Source organism: Micromesistius poutassou (genome assembly GCF_964030765.1).
Source record: "Micromesistius poutassou genome assembly, chromosome: 3".
In the NCBI taxonomy this organism is placed as follows: Eukaryota; Metazoa; Chordata; class Actinopteri; order Gadiformes; family Gadidae; genus Micromesistius; species Micromesistius poutassou.
In genome coordinates this window covers 13,747,942-13,762,419 of record NC_140273.1, presented here as the reverse complement: position 1 = coordinate 13,762,419, position 14,478 = coordinate 13,747,942, and the positions used below count along the sequence as shown (strand labels likewise).

The 14,478-nt window shown below is 48.8% G+C and overlaps 1 protein-coding gene across 1 annotated transcript in view; it reads right to left on the bottom strand.

Annotated features, from left to right (window-relative positions):
- Positions 1 to 138: 138 nt before the first annotated feature.
- Positions 139 to 14,478, bottom strand: part of arhgap10 (Rho GTPase activating protein 10) — a 38,959-nt gene continuing 24,619 nt past the window's right edge. Inside the window, 5 exon segments of the mRNA XM_084465962.1 lie at positions 139 to 1,780; positions 2,664 to 2,758; positions 4,630 to 4,719; positions 9,840 to 10,014; positions 14,365 to 14,478. Of these exon segments, the coding sequence (XP_084322088.1) occupies positions 1,692 to 1,780; positions 2,664 to 2,758; positions 4,630 to 4,719; positions 9,840 to 10,014; positions 14,365 to 14,478 (563 nt within the window). The 3' untranslated portion in view covers positions 139 to 1,691.

Here is a 14,478-nt window from a genome sequence, read left to right as displayed (position 1 = left end):
TCAGGAGAATTCCTTTTGACTTTTGATAGGCAAAAGGAAGGATGCATTCCTAAAGAAATAACATGATCATTAAACAATGACGTTATCTAAAGTTACATCACTTGGAGTTTTTCCTTTATTTGTTTGACATTGATCAATATCAAGTCCAATGTTCACATATTCCTTTGATACCAATGTCATGTACACAGGTCATAAACGAATCAGCCTTGAATCATTTTTATTGAAATGGTAAAACAATAAACACTGAACGGACACTTTTAGATAAAACGTTTGACAGAAGATTGAAGAGGACGTGTATAACCCTTAAACTTTCGGAAAAGTTACATTTGTAATTTGTAATATACTTGGCATTTTACGCTCTTTACAAATAACCAAACAACATATGTTTATCAATAAAAACAACAAAATTTGGATTTGTCAATTGGAAAAAAAGTAACTGTGCAAACATCATTGTGTTTAGATTTTTATGTTCAAACATTAATGAACAACGTCCAACGAGGATTTGTAGATCAGAATTTCAGTAAAACCCTTTGGTAAAAACTATTTCGCAAACTATGCTGAATACCGGCTAATAGTCATATCTAACTTAACACTTTCCTCAAACTCATTAAATACCTAGTAGTGCGAGAGGCTAGCCTTTCAGCATATCAAAAAAACAGCTTTGCATCACAGCAAACTATTGTCAGGCTGATGAAGCCCTTATGAATGAAATGTCCCTCTCTGCAGTGGAGTGTATACGTCAACGGTGACACAAGATGCCATTGAAACAAAAATAATAATATATATGACAAATTGTACACGGTTCAGCGACATGCAATCAGTGTGCCAATTAAATAATTTCAAATAAAAGATCAATATGCTTTGTGATGTATCGACGAATACTATGTTAAAGCAGCACATGCAACCTTGCACAGCTAAAAGCAACAACAAAAAAAAATCTGATGAAAAGTCCTCTGTGTCAACTCCCAGCGGTGGATCACTTACATTCACAACGTTTGCGTTAAGGCACATCGGAAACAGCCCGTCTGTCATGAGGTCTGCGCACCGGTGGAGTCGACCGTCGTATCTCTTATGGACTAGCAGTGGGGCCGTAGGCAACCACATTTCACAGAGAGGTAACTCTTCTGACAATGGGCTGGGTGGGTTGAGTGGGGGGGGGTTCAGCTGGGACTCACAACTCATGGATACCATGTATATGTTGGCAGGTCGGTGGGGGTGGGGGTGGGGGGTACTGCTGGTGACTGTGTTGGAACAGAGTGAGAGTTTAGGAGTCGCCACATAAATAATCACCATGCTAGCCGGGGGTGAGAACTATTTGGCTGCTTGACGATGATGCCAGGTGGACGTTTTGCACGGAAGGTGGGCAGGCGGGGCGGGGGTGGGGGGGGGGCGTGGCAGGGCCACAATGTACTCTGGCTATGTTCTGGTCCCCTTGTGGAAGGATCCCAGTGTTTCCAGTGACTTCATGCACGCTGTCAGCTAATGGCTAATCCGCCGTGTGCCTTGAAGGGAGAAGTGAGGCTCAACAAATGACGGTCATTTGCAGCACCATGTGTCATGGAGTTTCTTTACAATGGTATCACGATAGTAGTTTTGGGGCGGAAAAAGCAAAAGTCTCCTCCCGTTCATTCTTGGTTTTGGGCTCCCCTAGGTCTCCGTCTGCGCCGTGTCGCTGGTATGGGAGCGGGAGGCTACAGGAACTTGACGTAGTTCTCCGGGATGAGGCCCTTCTTCCCCTGCAGCTCCCCCTCCAGCCAGCCGGGCTCCCTCGACGGGGTCACTGGTGGACGGCCACAAGATCACACATCAACACATTGAGATCCGGCGTGGCTTTAAAAAAAGAGACACTCATTGTGTACTTTAGAGGAGAGACCAGACTTGTAGAACATATCACCTGTAGATCTCCTCTCTGTCACTTTAATAATAGTAATGATATAATAACAACAAATTGTTTATTTAGCGGAGGAATATCAGGTTAAGAAATGGGATTGAGAGTCCCCTGAATAGTCATCGGAGGACATCTGCACATCTCCTCATTCTCTTCCGTTTTCTGCGGATGCAGCGCTCCCCATGCTGTCAGTGCACGGTGATTGGCAAGTTTAAAGAAGCAGCAGTGTTCCGTGGCTTTGTGTTATAGAGGATAACATTACATGATCCCTTGTAAAGACTATATCTACAGTGGAGGCTTGTCACAGACGCGGCGCTGGCAACGGGAAGGTCCAGAAAACAATTTCCTCTATGTGATTAAAGCTCAGTCGAGCCTCTTTCCAGACAGACTAGGGAGCAAATCTGTCCTCCCCTCGCTCCCTCCCTCTCGCCTCCTCCAGTCCTACCGCATCCTCCCTCCCCCTCCCCTTCGTTTCTATCCTGTCTTCTTTTTTCACTCCTCCCCCGTACTCTTTCCTCCCTCTCCCTCTCACTTTCTCCCCTCCCTCCCTCCACCCTTCGTCTTCCATCCTGTCTCCCCTCCCCCCCCCCCCCCCCGTCCCCGTACCGTCCTCTCTCTGGCTTGCCTTTCTCCTCCCTTGCTCTCTCCTCCTTCTCCTCCTCCTCCTTGCTCCTCCGATTGAAGATCAGATTGGGGGGGGTGTCTGGTTTTCCTCCAAATCCAATATGTCAGGGCTGGTTCTGAGTGAGCAACTGCTGTAGCCGATAACACTTACCGCCGGTGAATATGGCGCCGATCTGGAAGGAGAGCTCCGAGTCGTGCTCCGCCTCACAAGGGTACACCGCCTCGGCCTTCCTGGCCACCGGGACGCTGGACAGAAATATTAAGAAATAAGAAATAAAAATGAAGGCAATCATTGAACTGCTGGGGCCCAGGGAGCAGAGAGGAGGAGGAGACGAGAGGTGGAGAGGAGAGGTGGGGAGGAGAGGTGGGGAGGGGGGGTGGGGAGGAGAGGTGGGGAGGGGGGGTGGGGAGGCGTGATAATTTACACAGGTTCAATCCGGACTCGATTCTGTAGCGGCCTGAAAGTGCTAGAAAGGGAAAGAAAGTTGACATGGATGGGAGTGGACTGGGTCTGGTTGGGTTCTGGTCCGTCTTCCTCGTGTCTGGGATGGGAGAGAGACGCACGCCACGCACACACGAGCTGGACGGCCTGCTTCACTCCGCGGCGGAGCCCAGCCCAGCCCAGCCCAGCACAGCACAGCACAGCGTGGCCCTGCCCTCCGCCGCCTCCGCCGCCGCCGCCGCCGCCGCCGCCGCCGCGCGGGGTAATTAGAAAGCGAAGGCAGGATTGTGAGGCAGCTTTTGAATGGACAGAGCTGCCGTGGAGTTTTTTTTCCTCCGTGCGGCGAGCATTGTGAGGCCCTCGCGTCTTAAATAGCGCCGAAGGTCCCCGAGACGCGGGAAAGTTTTTTTGTGAAAAGGTGAAAGGAGCACATTTTGCCACAAAGGAATAGGCTCGGGCGGGAGGGAGAAACAGACCTTCTCCGGGACGGCTGTTTTGGCTGCCGTCGCAGGCGGTTATCTCAAACAGCAGAGACATTACCATGCAGGAATCCTGCTGTGAATACACAACAACCCGATAAATATTTTAGATTCATTCTGACGAGTAACACTCAAAGAAACGTAGGACGAGGGCTCTCCTAGGGGGCACGGAAGAAAAAAAAAAATGAAAAAAAAAAGCATCCAAAAGACTGTTTGCAGCCACCGGTTGTCAATACAAACAGTCCTGAATCCCCGGTCTCCGGGATGGGGGGAAAAGTAGGCATTTGGATGTGGGAATGAATGAGCCGCAGTGAATGATGGGCGAATCTGTATTTATATGAAAATTACATTAATGAACTGCCCATTGAGTGACCCAGGCTGGGCCGTAATTTCCTCTGTATGGAAAGTTAATTCATTATTTAGTCTGGAGGTAGCTGCGGCAATGAATCACCGTAATGGCCGTCTTCCACCCGTGCCAAGCCGCCGCCCCCCCCCGCCCCCCCTCCTAGGGCTCTCTCTAACCTGTGGCTCCGGACGTAGCGGCAGGAAGGGCCTGGCTTGGGTATTTCCAGCAGGGCCGAGACTACCGGAGTAGACGGAGGGGTGAGTGGGCTGACCACTGAGTTTCTTATCATCCAAATTGATGAATTGAGGTGTTAATTATGGGGTTTTTGTCGCATCCTTCACGGCATATTGACGTTGGACAGAGGCGTACACAGGGCTTCGCCGGAGATAAACATTACATGACCGAATTGAATGATTCATTAAAAGTTAAGTCGTTTTTCGAGTCGCAATTAGTCAACCTAATAGATGGCTGGCGACGGCCCTAATTTGTTTGGAGGATGGTTGAGCATGTAAAAGCAACTGCCAGCGATCCGACAGGAAAAACATTAGATGAAGTGAAAGTGTGCGCTTGACTGTATGTGACTGTGTGCGTGCGTGCGTGTGTGTGCGTGCAGATTAAAAAATAAGTTGGTGAGGAGAAAGGCAAGTTCTTAACCAACTTGGGAAAGGCCAAGTGAGGCGAAGACACAGGGCTTCAGACTGCAGGGCGAGACGCGAGCCACTCCCAACTCATATCAGGAAAAAGGGTTCAGAGTAATTAAGTTCAATCACAGAATACACCGGGGTGGATGCAGGCGCTCTTAACGGCGCGCTGAGAGCCAGAGCCAGCGCCAGAGGCAGACAAGCCTTACCTCTCCTCTGCTGGGGCTTCATCAGAAGGTACGGCGCCGGTGAGGTTGGTCTCCCGGGAGCCCGCGGACCCGGCGCGGGAGGCTCCGCCCCTATTGGATCAGAAAAGGCAGGCTGGGTCAGACAGGGGAAGCAGCGTCAGAGAAGGAGGGCGGGGTCAGAGGAGAGCGGGGTCAGAGAGGGGCGGGGTCAGAGGAGAGCGGGGTCAGAGAGGGGCGGGGTCAGAGAGGGGCGGGGTCAGAGAGGGGTGAGTCAGAGGAGGGCGGGGTCAGAGAGGGGCGGGGTCAGAGGAGAGCGGGGTCAGAGGAGAGTGGGGTCAGAGAGGGGTGGGGTCAGAGGAGAGCGGGGTCAGAGAGGGGCGGGGTCAGAGAGGGGCTGGGTCAGAGAGGGGCGGGGTCAGAGAGGGGCGGGGTCAGAGAGGGGCGGGGTCAGAGGAGAGCGGGGTCAGAGAGGGGCGGGGTCAGAGAGGGGCGGGGTCAGAGAGGGGCGGGGTCAGAGGAGAGCGGGGTCAGAGAGGGGCGGGGTCAGAGAGGGGCAGGGTCAGAGAGGGGCGGGGTCAGAGGAGAGCGGGGTCAGAGAGGGGCGGGGTCAGAGGAGAGCGGGGTCAGAGAGGGGCGGGGTCAGAGGAGAGCGGGGTCAGAGAGGGGCGGGGTCAGAGAGGGAGACGGTCTGGAGTCCAGACATATCATTTTGCGTTATCTGAGTCATGACGGCCTGCATTTACTAAATATGCTGAAGCGCATTTTCCGAGATATGAATAGACTAAATCGTTGCATCATGTGACAGATGAAGACGGTTTACATGGTGGTGCTGCATAAGCGTAGTGCTTCAGCGGAAAAAAAAAAATAGTTTGCAAACTCTCTTACCAGTTGATTTGCAAAATGAAAATAAGCACTCTATTTTTCTATGAACGTGATTAATCCGTGGTTAATTATGGTAACTATATGCATTGTGCCGCCGTCGGCACCAGTGTATGGCTAATGTTAAACAAATGTAACGCTGGACACAGTGAGGCATAGTGAAGGAAATTAGAACAACTTAATGCTAATAAAGCAGCTGGAAAACACCTTCCCCCCTCAACAATTCAGATGTTACTGCCATTCTGCGGCTATTAATAGCACACACCTTCTTTTACAACACAGACAACAACACAACCGACATTTATAGAAACACAAAACCTATTCCAGCCTCTAAACAAACACACACACACACACACACACACACACACACACACACACACCTGCGGCATAAACAAAAAAAAACATTTGTACCATTTATATCTCACCATACAGAGAACCGAGTGACACGCACGGGGAGCTGTCGGACAGCAATGTGCCTAATGTGCACCAAATCCTGCCCAACACACAGGGCGTGAGTCACCTCCTCGGTAGCGTCAAGCTAAAAGGTGCAAAGTGGGGACCCGTGGAGGGCCAGGGAGACAGCGGGGGATCCACCCGGCGACAGGCTTCCTTCCACCGCTCCGCGCCCCAGGCCCTGTGTGCTTATATAGCACATAATGAGCAAATTGCTCCTAGCTGCTGCTCCCATAGAGACGCTAATAAAGGCAATTAGAGGAGGCAGCTGGGAAGGGGCTGAAGGTTGGGAGGGCGCTGTGCAGGGTGCTTAGTCTGAGCACGGCGGCCGGGGCGGCGGCGGCGGGGGGGGGGTGGGGGGGTGGGGGGGGAGACGACTCGTGGAGAGGGAAAGAGGCGAGAGAGAGGGGCCTGGCGGAGGGGATGGAGGGTGGGTGGCGGCGGGTGTCTTTCGGACACGGACCCAGACGGAGCTGAACAGCCCGCTCGTATGACCGGGATGCACCACACATCCGGGGTCCGGGTAAACCCCGTCCCCTCCCGGCCCCCAAAAACATCCCCATTTCGCCCTGTGTCGCTCCTCCTCCTCCTCCTCCTCCTCCTCCTCCTCCTCCTCCTCCTCCTCCTCTTCTGTCCTTCTTCTCCTCCCCTGCCTCGGTGTGCCTATCAATCCCAGCCAGTGGTTATTCAGCGAGGGCTTGGCCAGGGGCGCGGGTGATTTATTGCTGCGCAGTAGCGTGAGGTGGTGCTGCTGTGGTGGCGGAGGTGGAGGTGGTGCTCAGCTGCTGCGGATCAGCACTAGGCAGGGGGGCGGTTGGGGGAGCGGGGGGGGGGGGTTGGGGAGGACAGCACGCTGCAGTGCAGCAAATCCACTCATTAACCTGGGCCAGTGGCCTGCCTGGGCCCTGGCCAGAACCACAGAGACCAGGGAAGGAGAGGGGTAGCAGCACCAGAAGACTCCCCCACCACCCAAGGGGACCGAGCACCCCCCCCCCTCCGCCCAAGGGATTCACACAACACTGTGTATAAAGCGAGGGGCTCACTGGTGCAGAGAGGCGCCACGTGCACACACACGTGCACACGCACACGCCCACACACACACACACACACGCGCACACAAACGTGTAAAAATAAATACACATTTCTTGTTTTTTATGGTTGGGAGGTGGATTATAAAGATCTGCGAGGCTCCATTGACTGAATAGATATCTTAATGTTTACACTGTAAGCAGCTAGGAGGGGGAAATCACTGAAGTAATTGCATGCTATGTGGTTGCCCTAGAAACTTGTTAAATGCACCAGGGGAAAATTGATTTATCCAAAAATTGCTTTCACAATTACAGCTAAGCCAAAGCGAGGAAAAGTCATTTGTTTTTTTTTCTCCCTAAAATAGCAGCAAGCTTTCAATTGCTCATCTGGTGTTTTTCCGTCACTGGCCTGGCTTAGAAGCTTTAATCTTGATTAAATACAGTATACACTAACTTCTGTGGAAACGCTACAGAGCAGCCTGGCTGTTAACACGGCTGTTAGACACAAACAGCTATCTTTGTTTGTGCATGTTTATCATTAACTGTATGGGGGGAAATGTATATGCACAACGTTGTATATACACATGGACAATTCTGCCCCTGATAAGGCGCTCTTCCAAACCAAACGTGTTCAAATCAAACAACCAATCCCATTTAGAAAGACTCAAATCGAGTTTCCAAAAGGAGGATCAAACCTCATTAGAAGACGTACAACACAGTCCTCCCTCCGTTTCAAACCAAACACTCATCAACACCATAATCTCCCCTATAGACCAGACACTATGTGTCTCGTCAGTGTATGCGAACACCGATCCATTTCTATCCTATTTCCCCTCCCGTCTTATTGAAGCTGTGTAGGCCCACGCTGCTGCTGTACACCGCCAGCATTAATCTCCATTACGTTTGATTTCCTCTTCATAGCCACAGGCTACCAGGACCAAAGGTAAAGGGTTTTCTTCTCCCCTCGGCGGCGCCTGCCTTCACATGCCCTCTGCTGGCCTTGGTGGACTGCCTGCTAGATTCAGCCTTACAACCGAGTCCCTTCCTGGGTTTAACCCGGCTGTACCGCGCCAGGCGCTGTGCAGGACAGCCGGGAAGACTCGGAAGCCCTGCCCTAGTCATAAGGTCACGTGGCGACGTTTAAGGCAGTGGTGTCAAGCCATGAAAATGTAGTGATATTGTACGAGCAACACTAAATATCTTCCATGTATATTATATTCCGGTCCTTTTTTTGGGGGGGGGTGAGACTCAAGCTGGTGTATTCATTCACGGTATGAATACTGTACTGAACAACGGTGGGAAAACAAAACAAAACAAACTAAAAAAAGGTCCTCAAACTAAAAAGGCCCAGGATGCACCACGGCGGTACAGGGAGCTAGCAGACGAACCATCAGCTGGTAGAAGGGGGGGTTTGTGTTTGTCTTCCCACAGCAGAAGTCTGAGGATGTAGAGGTGTTGAGCATCGTGTGGAGCGACAACCGCACCGCGGGGAGTAGCTGTGACTGCTCACACACACACACACACACACACACAAAGTCGTGCAATTTCGAGAGCTCCGAAATAGAAACGTGAGACACCGATACGCCTGTTGCATATAGTGGATCACTCTGCTAATTAGACCCACGGTCTAATTGGCCTTCCTCAATGCATATAACGCATGATTTTCTCCTTTAATCCGTAAAATAATGTACTTTAATCTAGATTGCGGAGTTATAGCCTGTACAGAGTAATACACCACTATAGGAGTCCTCACCTGGAGCAGAGAAGGTGAGTGCAGTTCAATGGAGGCACAGAGGGGCCGATGTCCGCCCCCCTTCCTGTGATATTGGCAGGATCTTCCGGGATCCGCCCTGACAAAATTTTGGTCCTGTGCGGACAGGTCCAGACCCCCCCTAACGGGCTGACTCCCCTGACACGTATGGGGTGTGAGACTGCGTACGGAGACAAAAGGCCTGGGCTGGAAGTGTGCACGAGAGTGTGACCGCCTCGCCAGTGTCAGCAGGGGCTTACATAGGCGACACGCAGCCACCTGGCTCATTACATGTTTAGGGGCTTTGGAGGTGCCTTCCTCCTCCACTGGTTCCATTTTGAAGCCTCCGGAATATATAGTTTAATAGTGTGCGTGTGTGTGCGTGCGCGTGTGTGCGTGCGCGTGTGTGCGTGCGCGCATGCGTATATACTCTTAATAGCACACCGGTCTAAATTAAGACATGTTAACAGCTCATGGAAGCTCACCAATGGTCAAAGAGATTGAATAACAAAAAAACCAGAGTACACATTCTGTACACATGACCTGGCATGAGTCGACATATCAGGTCACCCAGTGATCGGGTGGATGCTGCAGTGAACACTGTGGTCCAGTGAAACCGTCCCAATGCAAACAATGGGGTACATTACAACTAGGCCACCACATCATTTGTTATTGTTGGCCTCAATACAGCATATATCTCACAAGCATTATGTCAAACCACCCATCGCAGACATCAGAACCCATTCCTCTTACAACCACTGCTCCGGTAGGTACTCCCCAGCCAACTACGCTTGGCATACGCAACAAGAACCATCAGCGACCACAACATTTACACCCATCACATCCATTGGCTCCAGATTGGGGGGGGGGGGGGGGGGGGAGAGGGGGAGACACACTCCATTCAAACACAAGGGCATTCATAGTGCTTTATAAAGAAGGAAATCATTCAAAGATAAAATTACAGGAGAAATGTCAATTAAATGTATAGGACGGTAAGGAATAAATGTATTGCAGACCTGTGTCATTTATTAAAAGCTGCGGAAAATGATTTAATTAAAAGAATAAAGTGTTATGTTGTCCACGCATGTTCAGGAGGTTTGCTGCATATCTCCCAGACTCACCCAGTGCTGGTGTTGCTGAGGGTGGAGGAGAGCGGGGTGTGGCCGCTCTTCTCTGGAGGAGTGTCTGAGGGCGAGGCCAGGGGGGGGGTGTGTGAGGAGGGCTGCGACTCCACCGAGTCACTGCTGCCCAGGGAGTCATCTGCTGCTGGGGTGGGACTGCCTCCGTCCGTTGAGACTGCATGAAAAATGACAATATATAGTAAATGTGCACATCTATTTAAAGCCAGGAACGCACTAGAAGAAATATATTTTAAAATCATAATTGTAAAAAGACTGGGCCTCACACATTATAAGGACTGAGTTCGAAGTCAACGAAGAGACAGAGAGCTTGTTAAGACCGCTATCGTTATCAAGCCTGTACTACTGGATCACGTTCAGATCGGTATAGAGTAGATTATGAATCATATACGGCATTTCAGAATGTTAGTAAACAATAGCCGTAACGACACTTCCGGGTGGCAGAACGAGCGGCTACCACTGACCTGAAGCCATCCAGCCTGCTGTAAACACAAATAATAATAATAAATAAATAACAATAAAGACTATGTCACACAGTCAACAAAACATTGTTGTTGATATATTAATGAGACGTCCTGTAGCACCCCGCAAGAAGAAAATCATTAATTCAAGCCATTTACTCTGTTTTCTCGATCGTGGAAGGGTTTGTTTACTAGTGGTGCCAACGGAGAACGCATCGGCTTTTGCCACCCGGAAGAACATAGTGTGACGTCATGGTGAATTGCCGTATAGTGTTTACTGTTTTCTGAACTTGTCCCTATGCAGGCGCTATTACACAAAGAAACTTACAGTGACTTTTAGATACATGCCGTTAAAGTTTAAGTGAGCCCCATGTTTCAGCTCAAATTCAAAAACGATGACTGCAAAGTAAAAATAAATGCATTGAGGGTTAAGGGTTACAGGAAGGAGGAGGGACATGTTATCCCCATGGTTACGACCCAACCAAACTTTGTGATCATTGTTTTTAAGATAGTATGGATGTTGTGTATGAGCGTTATAATGAGCTATATTGTATATAAAATAATGCTATGAGTGTTAAAGAAGCTTAACCCTCTCTTGGATGCGGCCATACATGTCACCCGCTGGCAAGATGGAGTTCAACACATCCACACAAACGTCCGGACCAAATGTCCAGACCATTGTGTTACCAATCTGACCGTAACCTCCATCTGATAAACAAACCAGTGAATTGTGTTGTTTGGTTTATTTGAGGAGCAATCTTAAAGTCATGGAAACAAACAGCTTCCGAACCAACGGGAATAGTCCACCTCTTCTTCCCAGATCTGTATGGAGAGGTAAACATTCAAGAACTAGACAGACGCATGTCTTTCTAAATCTATAGAGGATATTGTGCTACAGAATACAATTCAGAGGTTTTGTAGTCATTGGAAGTTGCAAAAGAAACCACAAAAAAAAAACAGACACATAAATCTTCTGTGAGATTCAGGGTTTGGGGAAGAGGTCCATGTCTGCACCCTTGAGAGGGAAATATTGGTTGAATTGATGTTTATAATTTGTTTCAAATTTCTAGAATTCAAAAGAAATAATTTCAAGTCTCTTTCCTACATACCGCTTTCTTGATGTCAATATTTCCAAGGCAGAAAGCCCTTTCTAAGAAAATCTTTAGGTGGTTATTATTTTGAATTGTGTTTTCCAAAGTAAACAATACAGGAAGAACTGGCGGAATCGCTTTCCACCCCAGTGGCAATTCATTACACATGTCATTAAGAAACTTAAACACTGTGGTTTAGTGATTAAAAATATAAATGACATTCATTCCCGGCACATACAAGACCGAAGAAACTCACACTTGAGTGCATACAGGTGCATATCCCACACGCGCGCGCGCGCGCACACACACACACACACACACACACACACACACACACACACACACACACACACACACACACACACACACACACACACACACACACACACACACACACACACACACACACACACACACACACACACGCACGTGCGAGTGCACACTCACGCACACACACACACACACACACACACACACACACACACACACACACACACACACACACACACACACACACACACACACACACACACACACACACACACACACACACACACCTTTCATCCCCCCTCTCTGAATCACCCTCACCCTGCGAGAGCTGAGACAAGTTTAAATCCATTACCCGGGACCTATATACAAGATACACAGGTTTTTATAAAAAAGGATTACGCATTTCATCCTAGTTATTAAAAATACCCCCTCGGTAAAAGCTGTCGCAATATAAAGGCAAGGCAATCTGGTAAGGAGATTTTCCCTTCTTTGTTATTTGTGGAGAGGAAGGGATTTGCACAGCCTGGGGGCAGAGACTGCAGGAGATCCAGCATGAAGCTCAGCAGGCCAACATTCCTAATATCAATGAGTATATATATATATATATATATATATATATATATATATATATATATATATAAGAGAGAGAGAGAGAGACAGAGCTGAGAGCCGAGAGTGAGAGAAAGCAAGAGAGAGAGAGCTGCTGAGAGTCAGAGCGTGAGTGGGAGAGAGAGCGGGATAGCGGGCAGGAGAGAGGGCGGGAGAGAGGGCGGGAGAGAGAGCGGGAACGAGGGCGGGAGAGAGAGCGGGAACGAGGGCGGGAGAGAGAGAGAGAGTGAGAGAGAGAGTGTGCGAGAGAGAGAGAGAGAGACATCCAATCTATGTACTCAGTCCCCGGTTCCAAACCTCATTAACAATACAACAAAAGCACATGTAGTCTGTTAAAGTGCATGTGCGACCTCTGTTTCACACAGGCACACAGCTGGTCAGAATGCTTAGCTCACCATTAGCTGTAGCGGTCGGTGTGTTTGACACAGCACTGTCACATCGGCACTCATTCTGAGTAGTAACCTATGCACATACATTCACTATTTACTGTTTTTCCTACGGTGCCAACAAGCATTGTTGTTTGCTTTGCTAACGTTTTTTTAACTATGACTACTCGTTTGCTTAACTATTTTATGCAGCAACGGAAAAGCTGACAAAAAAGTGTTTTGGGGGAAAGCAGTGCGTCCCTGACCATTCATACGGTGACCGAGAAGGGTCACGACACATGCAAACACCACAACACCTGCAAATTCAGAAAACACTTTCATCGATTACACAACACGTGCGCTGCAAATTCCGAAACACATGCATATTCAGAAAACACCTGCCAATTCAGAAAAACACCTGCAAACTCAGAAAACACCTGCATTGATTTCACAACACATGCGTTGCAAATATTCACAACACGAGCAAATAGGGAAACAAACTGCAAGTAATAACGGAAATGTTTCCGGGGGGACCATAATCAGTGACGGACCCATATCCGGTTGGCGGTTCTATTCAATTATGAACGTCTTCAGTCATTGGATTGTGCTACAAGAGGTACGAGCACATCGACAAGTCCGTCATAATAAAAGAGAAACACGTACCTATTGTAGCACAATCCAATCATAGATATATATACTGACTAGATATCATAGATATATATACTGACTAGATATCATAGATATATATACTGACTAGATATCATAGATATATATACTGACTAGATATAACCTGAGCTGCGCTGTTCAGTGGAACATATACGTCAATGCCGCCGCCATCTTGTAGCTGGGGAACCACCCACCTGAATGAATGAATGTTGATGGGACAGAAGTCCTTTCCCAGTCAAAATCACTCTAAAACACTTTTTTTTTAGGAAATCTTCAAATCGGGTCGGTTTTTTTTAAACTATGATTACAGTCTGACCTATGTCAGAAACCAACCCGCTTGAATATTGCCTTACAATAAGGCGTTTTAGAGTTAGGTTTAGACTGGGAAAGGACCTCTGCCCCATCGACGGTCAATCATTCAGGTGGGTGGTTACCCCGCGGCATTGTTGGCGCATGCTTAGAAGCTGAATGCGATATCTAGTCAGTATATATATCTATGCAATCCAATGACTGAAGACGTTCGTAATTGAATATAGAACTGCCAACCGGATATGGGTCCGTCACTGATTATGGTCCCCCCGGAAACATTTCCGTTGTCATTACTTGCAGTTTGTTTCCCTATTTGCTCGTGTTGTGAATATTTGCAACGCACGTGTTGTGAAATCAATGCAGGTGTTTTCTGAGTTTGCAGGTGTTTTCTGAATATGCATGTGTTTTCTCGGCCACCGTACATTCACGATTATACAGGTTGTGTTTAATGTATCACACACACCCTTACGTCCAGGGTGTCATTTAAAGTTGAATGCGTGTTGAATGTCTTTGAGTCGGTGTGTGTGTGGATGTAGGTATGCGTCTGTGTGTGAGAATATTTGTGTGTGCAAATGTGGGCGTGTCTCTCCCCACTGTGGATGTCCAGGATGCGTGCGTCCTGTGCGTGCGTATATATATGTGTGTATATATATACATATACATATATATACAGTATATCACCACTCTGGATGTCCAGGATGTGTTCAATCTGCGCGTGTGTGTGCGTGTCTCTCACCACTCTTGATGTCCAGGGCCTTGGGGTTGTAGACGGCCAGAGGTCTGTTCTGGCGAGCCACCTTCTTGGACTGCCTGGTCGGAGCCAGCAGTACCGGGCCGCCCAGCAGGGGGC